At 44.0% G+C, this 20,065-nt stretch overlaps 1 protein-coding gene across 1 annotated transcript; it reads left to right on the plus strand.

The window, feature by feature from the left end:
- The first annotated feature begins 339 nt into the window (after positions 1-339).
- On the plus strand, positions 340-17,164 carry LOC102268971 (myosin regulatory light chain 12B). Its single transcript, XM_070361795.1, has 4 exons — positions 340-477; positions 10,890-11,085; positions 15,724-15,885; positions 16,731-17,164. The coding sequence occupies exons 2-4, from the start codon at positions 10,905-10,907 to the stop codon at positions 16,901-16,903; spliced, it is 516 nt and encodes a 171-aa protein (XP_070217896.1). The 5' UTR covers positions 340-477; positions 10,890-10,904; the 3' UTR covers positions 16,904-17,164.
- Positions 17,165-20,065: the final 2,901 nt, after the last annotated feature.

Here is a 20,065-nt window from a genome sequence, read left to right on the forward strand (position 1 = left end):
TGAAAAACTACTCGTTTTATCTGAAACTCTGGTGTAACCAGGCTGGGTGTACTTTTATCTGCCAAGCGACAACCCTGGGTGGGCGGCGCCCGGCGACCCCCAAACCGAGGGCTCGCGCCGGCTCGGGAATGCGGAAGGGCTGCGGGACCCGCCGCCGATGGCGGGGGAGGAGGGCGGGCCGCGGGGCCCCGGCCGCGCCGTGCCAGCTCCGGACCTCAAGGCCCGCGAGACACAGCGGAAACCCAGGCCGCGGTGGTCGGCTCCAGCCCCGCGCCGGGGCGGACAAGGCGAAGTCGGCCGCGGCGGGAGCGAGAACCGTGGCGCGTCCCCCTTCCCGGAGTTGGGTCCGCCGCGCCTTCCGGTGCGACTTCCGGTCCGCCTCCCGAGGCAGGAAGTGCCGGTGCCGCAGCTGTCGCGCCCGTACCCTCGCAGGTCCTGTGCAGACAGCCCGGCTCCTGGTGCTGGTGTCCGGCCGCGGTGAGTGGCGCTCGCCCCCGCGCGCGACACCCCTGGGGCCGCCCCAGTGCCCTGCGCCTCCGGCCACCCGACCCCAGCCCCCGTCCCTGGTGCCGGCGGGCGGGATGGGCGGGGGCTGTGGGACCTGTCGGTGGGATGGGGAGGGTCGGGGAGGCGGCCTTGGCCGCTGCCGGCCTGAGGCTGGACGTCGAGGGGTCGGGAGGCTCAGGCGTTTGGAAACGGGCTGGGGAGCCGCCCTGCTGGCGGAGGCGGCCGGTCCCCGGCGCTGCGTCACCCGACGGTTTCACACACCTGGTGCCTCGGCGCCCCCCAGCTCGCCGCGGCCTGGTCGGTGGGTGAGGGGGGTCTGTGCCACACACAGGGCAGGGTGCTCTGGGGACACAGGGGGCCCGCTAGTATCTGGTTCTTGCCGGGAGTGCCGGGTTGGCACCGGCTGAATGGAACGATTTCCGCAGGAGTTTTGGCTCTTTCGCAGTATCTCGCATCTTACAAAGATTTACTCCGTTCCTACCAATGAAGAAGAGAACAAATAGCAAAAATCAGGAAGGGTTTCCTGAAAAAAACGAATCGTGACCTCATTGGAGGCCTTGGACTTAGCCCTGGGAGGGAGAACTTACTATTTCTGGCTGGATCTGTGGTAGGCGGTAACAAGACCAAAAGCTCAGAAGGTGGGAATTGTGTCGTGTGAAAAGGAGAAGACGGGGAGACCAGCCTGAACGGAACAGAACTGTGATGGATAATAGCTAGAAGTGGGTAGATCCGTGGGAATCTTTTCACAGATGTCTTGCAAACTTGACGAGAAATAAAAATTATGTAAGAGGCATTAGGGAGTCATTTTGGATTCTTCACTAAGGGAGAGAGATGAAGAAAAGGGTGTTTAGAGGATTAGTTTGGCAGCCTTGGTTAAAGATGGATTTGCAACTCTCCTTCGGTGAGAAAAGAATCATAGCACTTCAGAATTCAGAAGAACTTTATAGGTTATCTTTAGTCTTATAATGGAGAAGAATGAAATTCAGTGAAGTGAGATAATTTGCCCAAGGTCACTTGAGGGGTTCACCTGGACCACCCATTTTCTCTGAGCATTAGATGGACTCTCTTGGAGCTTATGGTTAAGTACACAGCTTATTGTTTGTCCAGGCTCTGTTGAATGAAACAGCTTCTATGGTGACTGACTCGGTTTATAGTTTAATGAGACTGAGTTTGGGCAAGATAAACTGCAGCTTCTGAAAAACAAAAACAAAACTGCAGCTTCTGAAGGACAGGTCCCCGGGTGAGGGCTGCTGGACTTAGGAGAGATAAAAGGACCAGGAGCCCCTAAGAAAGCTGGTTGTCCGTCTCCCAAGGTTCAAAGACAATGTGTATCTTGGGATGATTTTGGCATCTTCCTTTGTTCTGCACCTGACCTGTGGTAGCTTTGCTTGTTACCTCCAGCCAGCTCTCCACATTTTCTTGGTAGAGAATTTCAGCTGCAGGGCATTAAGAGCTAGTGGTACAAGCGCTTGAGATCGACTTCCTGAGCATGATTTTGCATCTAAGTTCTACTTTTTTCTACCTGTGGCTCCAGACAAATTATGTATTCTACTTGCCCTAATTTCCTCATCTGAGAAATGGGGAAAATAACAGCACCTATGTCAAAGTGGTTCTGAGGATTACATAAGTTAATGCATATGAAATGCTTAGACCAGTGCCTAGCACATATTCAGCACTCTTATTAGCTTTGTTTGTGTCAGGTGTGGAACAAGGAGTGACTGGTACATTTTGTTAAGGATCTCTTGCTGAGAGTCCATTGGAGTTTATGGGTAGACCTTGGAGAAAACCATAATTGGGGAGTCAGACCTAGGACCTACCTTACAGAGGACGTATGTGTATGTACTATTTTGAGGAGGCATATGTATTTGTTCGCTTGACTAGTGTTTACTGAGCACCAGCAATGTGTAAGACGCTATACTTAACCCTGCAATCTTTGGTAGATAGGCTAAATGCTATAAAAATGGACATGTAAATGACACGGCAGTGGAATACGACTGGGCAGTAAAAGTAAAGAAAAGAACCACTGATAAATGCAGTGAGATACATAACTCTCAAAAACATTGAGTGAAAGAAATTGGACACTTAAAGTATGCACTGTATAATTCCATCTGTAAGAAGTTCAAAGTCAGAACTATTTACGGTGATAGAAATCTGAGCAATTGTAGCCTGGGGAGAGAGTGATTGATTTGGAGAGAACTTTCTGGAGTCATGTTTGTTACTTGATGGTTGGTTACTTGGGGTGGTGGTTATATGGTGTACATCATTTTTAAGATCTGTACATTTCACTATATGTAAATTTTACTTTATTGTTTCACAATAAAAAGATGATAGGGGAGTAGAGACGATAGAAAGTTTACTACCAGTTGGGATGATCATAAAACCCATAATAAAGCAATGACAGCATTATAATGTATGTGATAAATGTTAAAATGTTTATAGCATGGGGGAAACTTCACCGCTGCTAAGAGAAAAGCTGTAAAATTGAGTTTGGCTCTAAAGGAAGTAACAGATATAATAATTTATGGAACTGATTATATATCTGCCTAAATAGGCAGCATAAAAACAATAATATGTCATTGAGTATGTCAGGTTAATTTTGTGGAGTATTTTAATTTGATTATATACTCAATTCTCTTGATTATTGCTGTTCACACTTGCTCACATACCCAGTCATATGATCTTCCCAATTAGCATGAGCACTAGTCTTGACTACAGTAATGGCCATGGGAATTCACGAGATGTTCCTGCAGATGCTGATAGACCTTGGCGAAGATGAGAATTGAATCAGGAATGACCTTAAGTTTTAACCCAAGAACCACCCTCTACTTGTTTTGCGTTCATCCACTCTCAAACCTCACTCTGTGCCTCTGCTCACAAATCAGCCTTGAGAGGAGACCTTCTAAACATCCTGTCCCCAGGCATCTCTGCTGTAGCATGGCTAAAACTTGAACTGTCTGTCATCCCTTTGCTCATGAAACCAGCTTCTCCTTTCTCCCCCAGTTACCTCATTTTTGAGTGGCACCATTATGTTATCAGTTTTTCAACCAGTCCTTGAGAAAAGCAGTCATTCAAGACAAACTGAAGAAAACTCCAGTTAGAAAGCAAGAACTAGGAAATCAGCATAGTGATCAGCCTGAAGAAGAGGATAGAGGTTGGCAATGGGAAAGTTGAGAAAGGAGTGGCTGTTGCACTGAAGAGAAGAATCCTCTGAACTTGAGAGAAACCGAATGGAGGGAATTAAAGCTTGCTAACCAGGAATAGAAAGTTTCCCTATCCAGTGCAAACATGGCTGTGGCCCCTTCGTTTTAAAAATTCTTTGGCTATAATTCTGAAGTAAAGGCATTGCCCTATTAAATATTGTAGATGCCAAGGAAACACAATGGCTTGCTTAGTTTTCAATGAGTATATAAGATTATGCCCAAACTTAGCACCTTAAGAAAACACTACAGAGCTTCTGAGGGCCAGCAATTCCAGGGCAGCTTAGCAGGGTGATTCTGGCTGTCTTGAACTTGGGAGTCCAGATGTCAGCTGGGTTTGCAGTTGTTGGACAGAGGATCCACCTCCAAATGGCTGACTCACCTGGATGGCAGGTTGCTGCTGGCAGTTGGCCGGCGGTCCCAGTTCCCTGCCACGTGGACCTCTCCGTGGGGTCGTGTAGTGCCCTCATGACCTGGTGCTGGCTTCCCCCACATTGAGCAATCTGAGCGAGAGCATGGCAGAACCTACAACATGTATTATGACAAAATCACACCCCTTCATTTTCACAATGTCCCCTTGCATATGAAGAGTGGCAGAATATGCCACCCCAAAATATGCCACTTTGGCCTAAAAATTCTTTTGAGCTGAAGGCAACTGAAAAGAGGCAGACACAAGAAAATCTCTTTGCCCTCCCTCAATTTGCCTGAAGGGCTTCCCAGGTGGCTCAGTGGTAAAGAATCCACCTGCCAGTGCAAGAGATGCAGGAGATGCAGGTTTGATCCCTAGGTCTGAAAGATCCCCTGGAGAAGAAAATCGCAGCCCACTCCAGTATTCTTGCCTGGAGAATCCCTGGTGGGCTACAGTCCTTGGGGTTGCAAAGGACCCGACCGAAGGACTGAGCACAGGCTTCAGGAAGTTTGCCGAAAGGCAGGACACAAATTTACAAAGGTCTTCTTTCGCTCTCTACCAGGAAGGACAAAGGTTGTTAAAGAGATAACTTTAGACTCTTAGAGGGGAAGGCTGGACTGAAATCCCAAGGGAAGGCTTGCCCTTGTTTACAGTGTGCTTTTCACCTTCGTCCCTGGCCTCTCCCCTTCACACACGCCTTTCTTCTGGCTTTAGCTGAGATGATATTGAAGCCAGAGTTCTAAGCTACCTCTGAGAGTTGCATTTTCCCTGGGTATCTCCCAGGTAAACATGAGATATACACCTTAATAAACTTGTTTGGTTTTCTGTTGTTAGTCTGTTATTGCAAAGTGTCGGGCAGAAACTCAGAACCACAGCCAGTGCCTTCTAAGTGGTTAACTCAGTGATTCTCAACCTTCACTCTACATTGGAATCACGTGGTTTGTTTTAAAAATACCAATTCATAGGCTTCACCTACAGACCTTCAGTTTCCGTTGTACCAGACCAGGACCTAGACATCACTTTTTAAAACTTTCCAAGGTGATTCTGATGTGCAGCCAAGATCGAAACCAGAGGCTAACTGCTGTGAGAGCTGTATCTACCTGCCATATGGTAGCGTCACGTTGCTGCCTGAGATGCTGCTTAGGAAGCTGACAGAATGCGCCGTAAGCACCTCTCTCCCAGGTTCCCAATAAAGCCATAGAGGCTGGACGAAGTTCTCAAGCAATTGCTGCCTGTTAATGATCACGGTGCCCATGTTTTGATTTGCACAGCACTATTGCAGGTGATTTTGCAAATATTTAGACTATGATCTAAATATGTTGACACTATAACCACCTCTACCACCAGTATTCCTATATCCCTGCCCTTCTTTAACCTGTGAGTAATACATATAACCTTTAGTTCACTCTGTATCAGAAATTTACAAAAATAATACAATAAAAATTTTGAAGAGGAAGTGAGACTTTTGTTTTATTGCTGTTAAGGCTGATTCACTACCTTATATGCTGTGTTCTAAATGGTTATTTTTTGTAACTAAGAATGGAGTTCGGTGGGTTTTATTCGTTTGATATTTATAGGTCAAGTAGTAATTTGACAGTTGCAGGTAAAGATGTCAAGCCTTTACCTGTCATGTCAAACCAAGACAGGTACTGGGAGGAAATACTGCCATTTGATAAACCCAAACCAAGGCTGCAACACTGCACAGCTGCAGGGGGTGCCTTTCGTATTTTATTCCCTTCCCATTCAGCTGTGCACTTCTAATCTGTGCAAATAAATTCCCCAGAAGAGTTGGAATTTGAAAACTCAGTTTCACTGGGAATTACATTTAGAGGAAAGTAGCTGTTCAGGAATGTTGGATTATACTGGTGAGTACTGAAAGTTTAAGAACTATTTTGTGATTAAAAAAAATAACTGGAGGGACCTCCCTGGCAGTCCAGTGGTTATGGCTCCCCGCAGTGGAAGTGCAGGTTCAGTCCCTGGTAGGGTGACTAAGATCCACAACCTGGGCTCTGTGGCCAGAAATAAAAACTAGAAGAATTGCATGAAGAATATACAGGTAAAATCACCTTGAACAAATGGGGTTGAATTCTAGGTCTGCCACCAGGTGACGGTGGGCAAGTTGTTTGACATCTTTGCTGTTCAGTTCCTTCATGTGTAAAGCGGGCATGGGAATTTAACTCACCTTTGTGTCTAGCACATGAGTCACTCTGCAAATGGGAGTAGCCATAAGTTGAGTAGACCTTTAGTTCTCTCTGGTGCTAAGGCATTTGGGGCTAGAATAATAACAAAAACAAATACATGAGAAACTGCATGGTGCTTGGGCACATTCTAGGCATTTGGTGTTGCTGAAGGAAAAGTAGAAAGCAGAGAATGGCTAGAGAAATGTCATTCTAGAGCAGGGGAAGGTGTGCATGCTTAAGAACTTGTACTGTGTCCTGTAGGCATGGGTGGAGGGCCGAAGAGTTCTCAAAAGGGAATGATGTGGTTATTTCATGTTTTACACGCCTCTGGCTGGAAGATAGAGTAGTTGACAGGCCACCAAGAGGCAAGGAGGTTGGTGTGTTGGCCATAGAATATTCTACACAGAGATGATGAGGGCCCAGAGTAAGGTCGGAGAAGGCAATGGCACCCCACTCCAGTACTCTTGCCTGGAAAATCCATGGACAGAGGAACCTGGTAGGCTGCAGTCCATGGGGTTGCTAAGAGTCGGACACAACTGAGTGACTTCAGTTTCACTTTTCACTTTCATGCATTGCAGAAGGAAATGGCAACCCACTCCAGTGTTCTTGCCTGGAGAATCCCAGGGACGGGGAAGCTTGGTGGGCTGCCGTCTGTGGGGTCGCACAGAGTCGGACACGACTGAAGCGACTTAGAAGCAGCAGCAGCAGCAGAGTAGGGTGGTGGCAAGAAGATGAGCAAGTCTGATATCTATTTAAGAGGCTGGGCCTGTTTCATCGGGGAGAGGGACAAGTCAGGGATGACTCACCGTTGTCTGGCTTGGCGAGAGAGTAAGTGATAGTGCCATCAACTAACAGGAAACAAAGCTGAGAAAGGTTAGGAGGGGAAGGTAATTCAGTTTCTAACATGTTGATTCTGAGAGTCTGTGGGACATCAAATGAGTGCCTCACACCAGCACAAATGGCTGTTTGAGTCCACAGCCCAAGGGAAGGGTCTGCCCTGGGAATGCAGACGTGGGAGTCACAGGTGTTGTCAGAACAGAGCCGATGAGATCATCCAGGGAACGCAGAGTTAATTTAATGAGCCGTGGACCGTGAGAATGCTGGGGAACGTGAATATTTAAGTGAGTGGAGGAGAGAAGAGCCTAATAAGAAACTGGAGGAAGACCAGGCATAGAAATAGAACTGAGAGGGGGCCTGAGAGACCAAGTCAGACCAGCATCTTACTTCAACCAGGCGTCCCAAGCTGATGTTCAGGAGTCTCCTTCCTAGGAGAGTGAGGTCTTCAAGGATGGGAACCTGGGGCTCCTGTTCCTTTTGGGACAGTTCACTTCTGCTGTTACAGTTCACCAAGGCCAAGGGTTGCTGACGCCTGAAGAGAGGAGGGATAAAATGGTGTCAAATACAGCAGAAGGGTCCAAGAAGACTTAAACGGGATTTGGCAAATGGAAAGTGCTTACAGTAGAGAAGAGAGAGCCAGATTGTGGTGAGTGGGAAGTGAGAAAGTGGAGAAAGCCAAGATATTTATCTCAGTAGTTGAGAAGAAAGAGGAGGGAAGTTTCTTTGGAGGCCAGAGTTTGTTTCAGATTGATTGTTTTGCTACAACTTTGCCTTACTTTTCAGCTGATGTTTTATTATCACTTGATATTTTATATGTGTACTTTTATGGATACCATATACAAATATAAATGTACACTAGTTTTAAATGAAGTGAAAGTCGCTCGGTCATGTCCGACTCTTTGCAATCCCATGGACTGTACAGTCCATGAAATTCTCCCGGCAAGAATACTGGAGTGAGTAGCCTCTCCCTTCTCCAGGGCATCTTCCCAACCCAGGGATCAAATCCAGGTCTTCTGCATTGCTGGCAGATTCTTTACCAGCTGAACCACAAAGGAAGCCCAAGACTACTGGAGTGGGCAGCCTATCCCTTCTCCAGTAGATCTTCCTGACCCAGGAATCTAACCAGGGTCTCCTGCATCGCAGGTGGATTCTTTACCAACTGAGCTCTTAGGGAAGCCCAGTTTTAAAAGAAGTACAGAGAAAAAATCAACTTTTTTCTTTTTAAAGAAATCATGGTATTACTACGTTGAGCCATATCTGCTCTGTAACAGGTTTTGACTGGGGGCTCAGACTTGCTCACTGTATAATGGCTTTTCTAGCCTTACTGGGTTACCTGTCTCTTCTCAGCATCAGCTTCTTTGACAACTCCAACTAAGCTTCAAAGATGTTTAAATATAATTTACTTTTGGGTTAGCTGTAAGGTTAGCATGAAACAATTGATCTTTTTTTTTTACATAAAGATTTTTCTCTGGGAGATTTTTCTAAATGACTCTATTACAAATACAATTTGTTGAAACTGAAGGAGAGCACTAATTCTTGCCTTCAGATCTACTGTCTTTTTATATCTTTTGAATCTTGAAGAAATAGAGTCATAGAATTTTTAGCATGAGAAAGAATTTTAATCCCACAGTTTTGGAATGTAAGGAAGAATTAAAGCAGAGTCAAGTGCCTTGCTAGTGCATCACATTCTGTGTCCGACTTGACCTTCAATATAACTGAGGTCACATACAAGCCAAATTACAGGAAGGGGAAGAAATTAACATTTATTCAGGCCAAGTGTGCAGGGAGGGGAAGGAGTTGGAATGTCAAGAGTAAGGACTCTAAGGCTGATGTGCTTCAAAACTGCAAATGGACTAAAACAATACGGATTTGAAGTCCAAGTCTGGAAGGCCTAGAGACCCAGGTCCAGAGTTCCTCTGCTCAGCCACTGCCCCCACCAGTCATCTGCCTTTGCGCTCTGTGGCTTCAGAGTTAGAACAGTCCCCAAGGCCCCCGTCATTTCAGACACCAAATTGCAGTTTTGGTTCCCTGAGATGACCAATGCTCAGGTTCAGTAATTCGCTAGGACTCACTGAGAACTGTGACACCTGTAGTTCTGGTTTATTACAGCAAAAGGACTCAGACTAAAATCAATCAAGGGAAGAGATATGCAGAGCCCAGGAGAATTCCAAATGCTCAGCTCCCAGTGGTCTTCTCCACGGGCAGTGTTGCTTCCTGGTAAGATGTGACAGTGTGCACAGACTATTGCCTGCCAGAGTAGTGTCTCCCCTTGCTTGCTAGCTGTAGCTTTTGCTGGGAACCTGTCCCCTAGCTACTGTCCACTGCTCCTAGGCCGATCTCAGTTTCCAAAGTTTGTCTAGAGGCCAGGCTGATAACACCTGACCCCAAGACCCCAGGTAAACGAGGCAGGACATCCTAAGGACTTAGAGATTACCTCCCAGGAGCTGAGGACCAAGGCCAGACCTCTTTTGGGACAAAATTAAATTCTTTACTATACAAGGGCCATTAATTATTTTTTTTAACCTAATGAGGGAGTACCTGTCTCTCAGGGCCATTGTGAACATTGAATAAAACATTGGATCAAAAATTTTTTCTGTGGCCTTCTCTGGTGGTCCAGTGGCTAAGACTCCATGCAAACAAATATTTAAAAAACAATTTTTTTTTCTGGTGTCCATGGTAGCTAGTAATGGTAAAGCTGAGATTCGAACTCAGCACTTTTCTAATTCCAAAGCCAGTAGTCTATTTGTGTTGTGTTTATATCAATCGAAACTGCAAATAAAAATGGAATAAGGAAATTCCCTGGCAGTCCAGTGGTTAGGACTCTCACGGCCAGGGACCCAAGTTTGATCCCTATTTGGGGAACGAAGATCCTGCAAGCTACATGGTGTAGCCAAAAAATAAAAGGGAATGAGAAGTGTCTATTCTATTTGACATATAAATTATTGGTAGTAGAGTATTAGAGGCTACCACTAAAACTATATTACAGAGAATTGAGGAGTGTTTGGGAAGATGAGAAAATGGAGAGATTTGAGAATTAGACTACTATTCTAAAAGTTTTGTCTGGGGAAATAGAAAATGAAGATGTAGCTAGAAGGGATACAAGATTAAAGATATGTTTTGATTTTTTTTTAAATGAGAGCCTTTTGAGCATGTACTTACAGTGACTGTACTAGTCTCTTTGCATATATCTCATTTAATTCTCACTTCTGTTAGAGCAGTTATTGTGTTTTGCTCTAGAACAGAATTTAGTGAGCTTCTCTAAATTTTCAAGCTGTATTTTGCAAAAAACCAAGGCTCAGAGAGGTATGTAATGTTGGTGGTAAAATGGAGTTAAAAGGTATACCTGCTGCATAGGATTGTTGTGAGGGTTAAATGGGACAGTCTCTGTGAACTGAGATGTCCACTTTGGAGTCTTAAGGGGAGCCCCCTGTCTTCAGAGCAGTGCTTGGCACACAGTAGCACTCGGTAAAAGTGTGAGCTATTGCTGCATGCTTCAAATCTCATTCATGTTTAATAAAAATGAGTTTCATGAAACTTGGGAGAAAGCTACACCAGTACTTTCCTATTTCTTCAAAACTTCCTTTTTCGTAGATGTTTTTTGTGACATTGGAAATACAGTTTACATGTATAACATAACCCAGATAATCATTCTACGTTGAGATGTTTTTACTCACTAACTTTAGGTGTCATGAGTCCTTTTCTTTACTTTGTGCTTTATGCCTTCAGTTTTGCTTTATGTTCTTTTCTTTTCAATTCTAGAGTTAAACCGCCACCATGTCGAGCAAAAAGGCAAAGACCAAGACCAAGAAGCGCCCCCAGCGTGCGACCTCCAACGTGTTCGCCATGTTTGACCAGTCCCAGATTCAGGAGTTCAAGGAGGCCTTCAACATGATCGACCAGAACAGGGATGGGTTCATCGACAAGGAAGACTTGCATGACATGCTTGCTTCTCTAGGTAGACTCTTATGTTCTTAATATGCCTGCCTCCTCCAACATAAACATTAATCAGCATTTTATGAATTAATGTTTGTGTGATGTGCAATTATCCATCTCAGAGGCCTGTTGAGAGATGTTGGGTGGGAGATGCCCTACTGAAGTAGGGCCAGTCACAAGAGGATATGCCTGCAGGGGTGTGGGCCTGGCAGCCTCTCTGGCTGGGCACGTTCCATTCCTGTGGCTAAATATGATAAGTCCACTAGGTGAAAAACCAGGGAATGGCTAGGTGACAGAAAACCAGAATCTTAAACAAAAGTGGCTAATAATATAGTATATGCTATGCTATGCTATTCTAAGTCACTTCAGTCATGTCCGACTCTGTGTGACCCCATAGACGGTAGCCCACCATGCTCCCTCGTCCCTGGGATTCTCCAGGCAAGAACACTGGAGTGGGTTGCCATTTCCTTCTCCAATGCATGAAGTGAAAAGTGAAAGTGAAGTCGCTCAGTCGTGCCCGACTCTTAGCAACCCCATGGACTGCAGCCTACCAGGCTCCTCCGTCCATGGGATTTTCCAGGCAAGAGTACTGGAGTGGGGTGCCATTGCCTTCTCCAATAATAATATAGTGTACTAAGTAGTAAAGGTTGAGAGTAGGTTGTAAGAAAAGAGGTGACATTAATAAGTGATCATGATCATCTCAAGGAGGAAGGCCAGGTCTCCTAAAAAAAGCAGGGGGAGGGACACAAGGAAGGGGACTTTCACACTTTATAACTTTTTTATAATTACAGAAATGAAAATGTAAAGGTAGGGGATTTATGGATTTTTATACATTATTTGGGCTTTCCCAGTGGCCCAATCCACTTGCCAATGCAGGAGACTCAAGAGACACGTGTTCGATCCCTGGTTTAGGAAGATCCCCTGGAATAGGAAATGGCAACCCACTCCAATATTCTTGCCTGGAAAATTCCATGGGCAGAGAAGTCTGGCAGGCTACAGTCCATGTGGTCACAAAGAGTCGGACACAACTGAGCCTACACACACTCACACACATTATTTAACTACAGTTGATTTATAATATTGTGTTAATTTAAGGAATACAGTTTCAGAGTCTTTTCCATCATAGATTATTAGAAGATGCTGAATAACATTCCCGTGCTGAACAGTAAATCTTGTTGCTTATCTATGTTATATATAGTGATGTGTATCTATTAATCCCAAATCCCTGATGTATCCCCTCCCCCACTTCCCCTTTGGTTACCATAAGTTATTTGCCATGTTTGTGAATCTCTTTCTGTTTTGTTGAAGTTCACCTGTATCATTTTTTTTTAAGATTTCATATGTAAGTGATTTTTTATATTTGTCTTTCTCTGCACCTTACTTGCTTCCCTTAGTATGATGATCTCTAGGTCCATCCATGGTGCTACAAATGGCAATATTTCATTTAAAGATACAAGATCTAAAGCAAACAGAAACTACCCTCTGTCATTTTGGTTACATGGGTGTTAATTTATTATTCTTTATGTGATTTTGTTGTTTTGATCTTAAGGAAGGAAGGGAAAGTCCTTGTCCTGCCTGAGTCAGCACTATCTAATGGTTAGTAGAAAGGAGTGTCAAGCCTGGGGGCAGGGGACACAAGTTAAGCATGGCCCACAGTTAGGGTCTGTACTTGAGTGTTTCTGTGTTAGACTGAGAGCCAGAAACGGCTATTCCAGGGCCAGGGACAAAGGGAGAAAAGGTGTTACTTTTTTTCCTTTTAATAACCACATAATTTCATTCCCCTATTTTACTTTTACTTTTATTCACCTAACATTGTTTTGAAAATATTTTAAAATTTGTTTTTAATTGGAATATAATTGCTTTCAGTGTTGTGTTGGTTTCTGCCTTACACAATGTGAATCAGCCATAAGTATACATATGGCCCCTCCCTTGAAAACTTTTAAGCTAATACAAAGTTGAAGGAACAGTATAATGAACATGCTTCCATCCTTTACCCAGATTCAGTGGTTGTTAACATTTTGCAACATTCCTCTTAGTCAGAGTGAGAGTGTTACGGAAAGGAGTATGTGTGGGGTCCGTGTGGGGTCCGGCTCCTCTACGCCCAGAAGCCAATAAACAGGCCAGGTTGGTGGGAAGGAAAGTTTGCTTTATCTCAGACGCTGGCAGCTGGGAAGGGAGGCCAAACATCTGTCCAAAGGCAGACTCCCCACCCCTCCACTGGCAACCAGTGGGGCAAGAGCTGTTGTAGACAGAAGGAGAGGGCTGCATGTAGAAACAGCACAGTCAACCCTGACAGTCATCTTCAAAGTGGTCATTGATGGTCTGACCAGAGTCATCTTGGTTGTTTTAAGTACAGTTACTCTTCAGTTCCAGGATTCGTTGAGACCAGTTCTCAGAATCGTGGCAACTTATGTTGTGGGTGGTGTCCGGTCATCGTGTGGTTAACTTCTTCACCCTGGTGTTTTGGTATCTATAAGACGGCTCCCACAGTGTGACTCAGAATATTATCTATAGCCCCTGAGAAAGAACTAAAGGTTCTTGACTGTGCTTGATGACTACATTATTATTATTTGGTCTCCTTTGACTGTTTTCCTTTGCTTCTGCATTTCTCGTTTCTCCGATTAAACATATTCTCTGACTAAACTTATTCCACAGACAAAAGGCAGGCAGAGGACACGGTGGAGGGCAAGTTCTGTTTCAAGAGTGAAGACAGGATCCGACTTGCTGACTTGCAGGCGGGGTGGGTCCCAGTGTTTTCCGCACGCCGAATCACTAAGTGTACTTCAGGTCACTACCGAAGAAGCCCACCAGGGAAAATTACGGGTCTTAGTTGCATTACAGAGGTTGAACATCAGCCTGTTCCCTCCTGGTAGATGTTAGTTAGCTTTTGTTGGGTGAAAGAGTTGTGGTACAATAAGAGGCGGACTTCGAGGACTTCGATTTGGGAACCCCATACCTTTTAAATCAAAGTATATTAGACTCCTTGAGTGGGTCCATAGGTGCCTAGCCTAAGGCAGTTCATTTTACATCCTTGTGTCTTCTTTGTACCCAAGTACTCTTCACACCTTTGGGTTATACTTTTTATCCCCCAAAAATGCTGCAAGAGAATTGGGTTAGGCCTGAAGATAGAAAAGAAAGGTTTTTTTTTTCTTTTTTAACCACTTTCACTTATTTAAAGAATCTTGAGATTAATTTGGGGCTGATTTTGTATTGGTATGTTGAATAGGTGTACTGAATGAAGATTGTAATGCAATAAGATGGATGCCAACCTGGCACTTAAATTCCATTCAGATTCCCAGGAGTAAAACTTACATATGAACCATCATTCTAGCATGGACTATCATTAGAGCTTAGTTGGGTGTAATAGAGACATACTGACATATATGTTCTTTTCATGGAGAATCGTACAAACTTAATGCTGGAAGGGAAACCTTCTGGAATTTAACTAGTCAAGTCATTTTACAGATAGAAAGTAAATCCTGGACAGGTGCCACCCTCCTCCCAGGCACGCAGCCACGGGCAGAACTGGGGTTCAAACCCACTGCTCCAGACGCTTCCTTCAGGGCTGCTTTTCCCACGCCATGTGGACTTCACAAGCGCTGGGACCGGGGAGGCTCTTTGTTACTCCCACCAATGAGGCCATTCTAGGGGAATTTCTCCCAACTGCCAGCAGGTCAGGGGAGTTCCCTCCCACTGTACCGGAACAGGGAGACGTGTTCACGGTTGGAACTGAGGTTAAGATTTCCCATCATGAACAATGCTAAACAAGACTGCATTTCAACACCAGTAATGGCATCTGGGCATGTGTCTGACAACCAAAAAGAATGTAATGTAACAGTGTTTAAAATGAGCTCCCAGTTCTAAACCAATCTAATGGTTTTAGCTTAAATTACTAACTTATAAATAAATTGTTTGAAGCATACCAATTATGGCTGCATGTACCACAGTTAGAAACATGAATAGATTTTTTTAAATAACCAGTATTGAAATGTCCTGATGGGTCTTTAATCAACATTCCGAATGTGCTAATGTGGCATTGCCTGTTTCATAGTTTCACGTGTTTGTTTTGTTTTGTTTTGAATGAAGAATAGTGAAGGAGAAGGAAATGGCAACCCACTCCAGTATTCTTGCCTGGAGAATCCCATGAACAGAGGAGCCTGGCGGGCTGCAGTCCATGGGGTCACAAGAGTTTAGCAACTAAACCACAGTGAGGAAAAGTTGCAGAAAGTATCAGTGAATGGACAATCTAAGCCCAGAATGCATTTTTATAATGGTGTATCTAAGATTTTTTATGTTATGGGCTACCCTCATGGCTCAGTGATAAAGAACTACCCTCCCAGTGCAGGAGACGCAGGTTCGATCTCTGGGTCGGGAAGATCCCCTGGAGAAGGAAATGGCAATCCACTCCAGTATTCTTGCCTGGAGAATCCCACAGACAGAGAACCTGGCAGTCTGCAGTCCATAGGGTTGAAAAAGAGCTGGACATGACTTAGTGACTAAACAACAAACAGCAACAGCAATGTAAGTTAACTGAAAGATTAGTTTTATGTAATGGTGGTGTAACTTTAAAAAAATACATTGTGGAACATAACAATAACAGAATAGTTATTTATTGAAATGAGTTCTTTGTCCTTAAATGGGAAAATGTGAAATTTTACAGGGAAGAATCCAACCGATGCGTACCTGGAAGCCATGATGAACGAGGCTCCAGGGCCCATCAACTTTACCATGTTCCTCACCATGTTTGGGGAGAAGCTGAACGGCACAGACCCAGAAGACGTCATCAGAAATGCTTTTGCCTGCTTTGATGAAGAAGCAACTGGTGAGCACTCTTTGTTATGCCCTGGCCTCATTCCAGACTGTGTAAAACGGTTTTTAAGAAATGAGAAAGATTAGTAAAATAATTTTTTTTAATGAATAAAGGGAAACCATCATTTACAATAGGACAGTTGACCGAGAAGGGCCAAAACACAGGGATGTAGGTCATATAGCTACACAGAGTGTGGTGTTAACCTTTGAATTCGGTTCTGAGCATCCATGAAAGCCAGAAGAACTGGCCGGTAAATAGTATTTCTTAGACACTGAAAACTACGTCTTCAGACTTTAAATCTCACCAAATAGTATGGTTCACTAACTTGAACGATAAAACCTTAGGTTTTTTTCCCCCTTATTATTTAAAACTGAAAAAAACCTTATCCATTTTCTTACTCCTTTCATTTTCCCCTTTGCTTCTGCATTAACCCTCTGCTCAGCCACTCACATCTCCTCCTCAGATACACCTTGCATCCTCCTTCCTGCCTCCCCATCTCAACCTTTTAAAACTGCACCATCCTTCATTTGGTCTTAGAAACACACTGCCCTTCTATCCTATATCTGTTTTATATATATATATGGAATACAAGGGTTTTTTTCCTCCTCTGGAAAATACTTGCTTCAAATTAATTTTGTAAGCATATGATCTACTAACTGAGCTTTTAAAATGATTTAATATTAATAAAGAACTCTAAAGACAATAGGAAAACATAATGATATGGTTATATATTGCTTTATTTTTGTTCATGTAAATGTGTATGTTAAGAAATACCTTGTAAGATTGACCAGATTGAGAACCAGATCATTAGAATGCTGGGCAGTGTTCACAACTCCCTTTTCTCTGCTGCCTTCCAGGCACCATTCAGGAGGATTACCTGAGAGAACTGCTGACCACAATGGGAGACCGGTTTACAGACGAGGAAGTGGACGAGCTGTACAGAGAAGCACCTATTGACAAAAAGGGGAATTTCAATTACATCGAGTTCACTCGAATCCTTAAGCATGGAGCGAAAGACAAAGATGACTGAAGGAACTTGAGCTAAAACTTTCCAGTTACTTTGTCTTACTCTATACTGTTTCCTAGACATTTCCCCCCACCCCCCATAGGCCTGTTGCATGCAACTTTGATTCACAGCTTTGCCTTTTTTTTTTTTTTGGTGTATTTATTCTAGACCTTCCTGCCACTTAGCACTTGTATAATCAGACTGCAAATGGGGATGAAGTTGTAAATTGTATTGAAAAAAGAGATTGCAAATAAAAATCAACAAATGTGAAAGCCCAGGAAAATATATCCGGTATTTCTGGTTTTGCTGGATTTTTACATTTTTATATAATAAAAATGCTATTTTGAAATAAAGATCATGCCGACTCAAATGGAATATAATGGAAAGTTGAATACCTAGTAGTTGGGGGTAGTCCTTTCTTTAGATTTTCAACTCATATAATTCAGATTTCACAGGAAACCTTTTTCACATACTTCAGACAGTATTTTTAATATAAATTAACATCAATATACAGTAAAAACTAGTTATACCTTAGTTTCTTTCACGCTTCTGGTCAGATGTTTAAATTACTGAATGATAATACAGAATGGAACTAAGAATACATTGACCGTTTTCTTAATCCAGGTCTAGGAATACGAGGTAAAATCTGATGAATAGTTACATTGTGTAAAGCATTGTATGTAAGCGATTTTCAGTGAATCCTCCCAGCAACCTTGTGGGATAGATTTCGGTTATTTCAAGAGGAAAAAATGGGTTCTGGGGAGTTGAGTGATTGATCTGAGTCTCTACCAGACCTGGGATTCCAGGCCAGGGCGCCCCCTCCCGAGTGTAGATGAAGAGACCACCGTGCTATCTCTGAGAAGCCTTGAATGCTTAAAAGGTCACGACATTTTCATTACATTCTAACATAATTTTATAGTCATTATTGAGATTTAAAATAACTTGAGGGACATTGTTGGAACAGAATTCAGAAAATTATATACCAGGTAAAAAAATAGAAGACCAAAGACTATACGCCAATAAAGGCCTGTCTAGTCAAAGCTTTTTTTGACAAGATGGTTTTTCTAGTAGTCGTGTATGGATGTGAGAGTTGGACCATAAAGAAGGCTGAGTGCTGAAGAACTGATGCTTTCAAACTGTGATCCTAGAGAAGTCTGGACAGCAAGAAGATCAAACCAGTCAACCCTAAAGGAAATCAACCCTTAATATTCACTGGAAGGACTGATGCTGAAGCTGAAGCTCCAGTACTTAGGCCACCTGATGCACAGAACTGACTCATTTGAAAAGACCCTGATGCTGGGAAGGATTGAAGGCAGGAGAAGGGGATGACAGAGGATGAGGTTGTTGGATGGCATCATCAACTCAATGGACATGAGTCTGAGCAAACTCTGGGAGATGGTGAAGGACAGGGAAGCTTGGCGTGCTGTAGTCCATGGGGTCACAAAGAGTCGGACACAATTTAAGAGACTGAGCACTCAGGTACCGCCCATGAGGTAAGCAGGGCAAGTAAGATTCCTGCTTTTTTTATAAGAGCTAAAGTTCAGGAAAGCTGAAGCAACAGTCCAAGGTCCCACACTAGAACAAGAATCCACATCTGGCTCCTTTTTCTACTTCCAAGTTCAATGTCACATGCAGTGTCAAAACCAGAGTCACCATGTGGGGGAGATACTGGGATCATCTTGACTGTCATTAAACCAATACTTACAGTCACTGGTATGTGCCAGGCACTTCTAAATTGGGGAAAACTAGGAGGGCAGGACAGACAAGGACACTGCCCTCGGACTTCCCTGGTGGTACAGTGGATAAGAATCCACCTGCCAATGCAGGGGACCCAGGTTCAATTCCTGGTCTGGGAAGATCCCACATGCGGCGGAGCAACTTAAGCCCTGGAGTCCAAACTACTGAGCCTGCATGCTGCATTATGACAAGCCGGAGAGCCTAGGGCCTATGCCCCTGAACAAGAGAAGCCATTGCAAGGAGAAGCCCTCCCACTGCAAGGAAAAGTATCCCCCTCTGACGACAACTAGAGAAAGCCCATGCAAAGCAATGAAGACCCGGCACAGCCAAAAATAAATTTAAAATGTTAAACCTATAATATGTATATAAAAAAAAAATGCTGCCCTCCTGTGCCTTAGTTCTCCTGTGAGAGGCGGGATCAGGAAGGCATGTCTACATCCTGTGGGAAGCAGAACTGAGGACCCCTGAGACGGTACCTGTGAGCTATCAGAAAGACAAGAAGGGGGTGCCTACGTGGAGATCAGGGCAGAGCTGACCAATCACAGAGAACGCTCCCTCCAAGGCAGGAGCACTGGGAGAGCTCAAGGGAAGGACATACAGATGGTAACTGCTGCAGCATCTAAGTTCAGAATCACAGGGCTTTGGGCAGGGAAGAAATGTGAATTATGTTTGAAAAACTCAGCCTGGCTTCTGTGTGTAGAATGGAGGGCAAGGGGAGCAGAAGGAAGGCTTCCAGTTAAGAGGCTGTCACGATGGTCCAGGCGAGACAAGAGGGTGGCCCGAACTGTGCAGATGGTCGAGGAGGTGGCTCTCCTTGTCTGACCTCTTTACTCCAGTCCAGCCCTGCCTTGTCACCAGCTCTCTGACATGGTTTCATTTATTCTTTTGCTCCGCTTAAAGGCAGATTTGAGAAGACTGGGAGATTGAAAAAAGTTTTCAAGATTAAAAACAAAAACTATTTCCTGAGTGCCTTATGTTGACCTGACATATCCCACTGTTTCACCCATAGGGTCTATAAAGAGAGGAGTGGGATCTAGCACATTCTACAAGGCACCGCACCTAGGACCTTGTTCCTCTCTGGTTCAAGAAATATTAGTGATGATAGTGAAAACTCTCTTATAATATCTTTCCTGTTTTTGAGAACAACTCAGTAATGATCTCTGCAATTGACAGTGGATGCCTTGGCCATCACAGTTGGGATGATTGTGTGTTTGTAATCAGATAGTTCAAACGATACTGAATGCTCTGTAACAGGCATGTCACACTACTGGCCTTTGAGGCAGGTTTTAAAAAATTATTATTATCCTTATTCTGGGCTTCCCTGGTGGCTCAGACTGTAAAGAATCTGCCTGCAATGCAAAAGACCTGGATTCAGTCCCTGGGTTGGAAAGATCCCCTGGAGAAGGGAATGATCACGCACTCCAATATTTTGGTATTCTACAGATAAAA

The sequence above is a fragment of the Bos mutus genome, chromosome 24, assembly GCF_027580195.1.
Source record: "Bos mutus isolate GX-2022 chromosome 24, NWIPB_WYAK_1.1, whole genome shotgun sequence".
NCBI classification, from domain to species: domain Eukaryota; kingdom Metazoa; phylum Chordata; class Mammalia; order Artiodactyla; family Bovidae; genus Bos; species Bos mutus.

Excerpts from the sequence above, each read along its gene's own strand:
- LOC102268971 (XM_070361795.1), top strand. The coding sequence starts at position 10,905 with ATGTCGAGCAAAAAGGCAAAGACCAAGACCAAGAAGCGCCCCCAGCGT. Across the intron at positions 11,086-15,723 it reads TGACATGCTTGCTTCTCTAG|GGAAGAATCCAACCGATGCG; the intron begins GTAGACTCTTAT and ends GAAATTTTACAG. Across the intron at positions 15,886-16,730 it reads CTTTGATGAAGAAGCAACTG|GCACCATTCAGGAGGATTAC; the intron begins GTGAGCACTCTT and ends GCTGCCTTCCAG.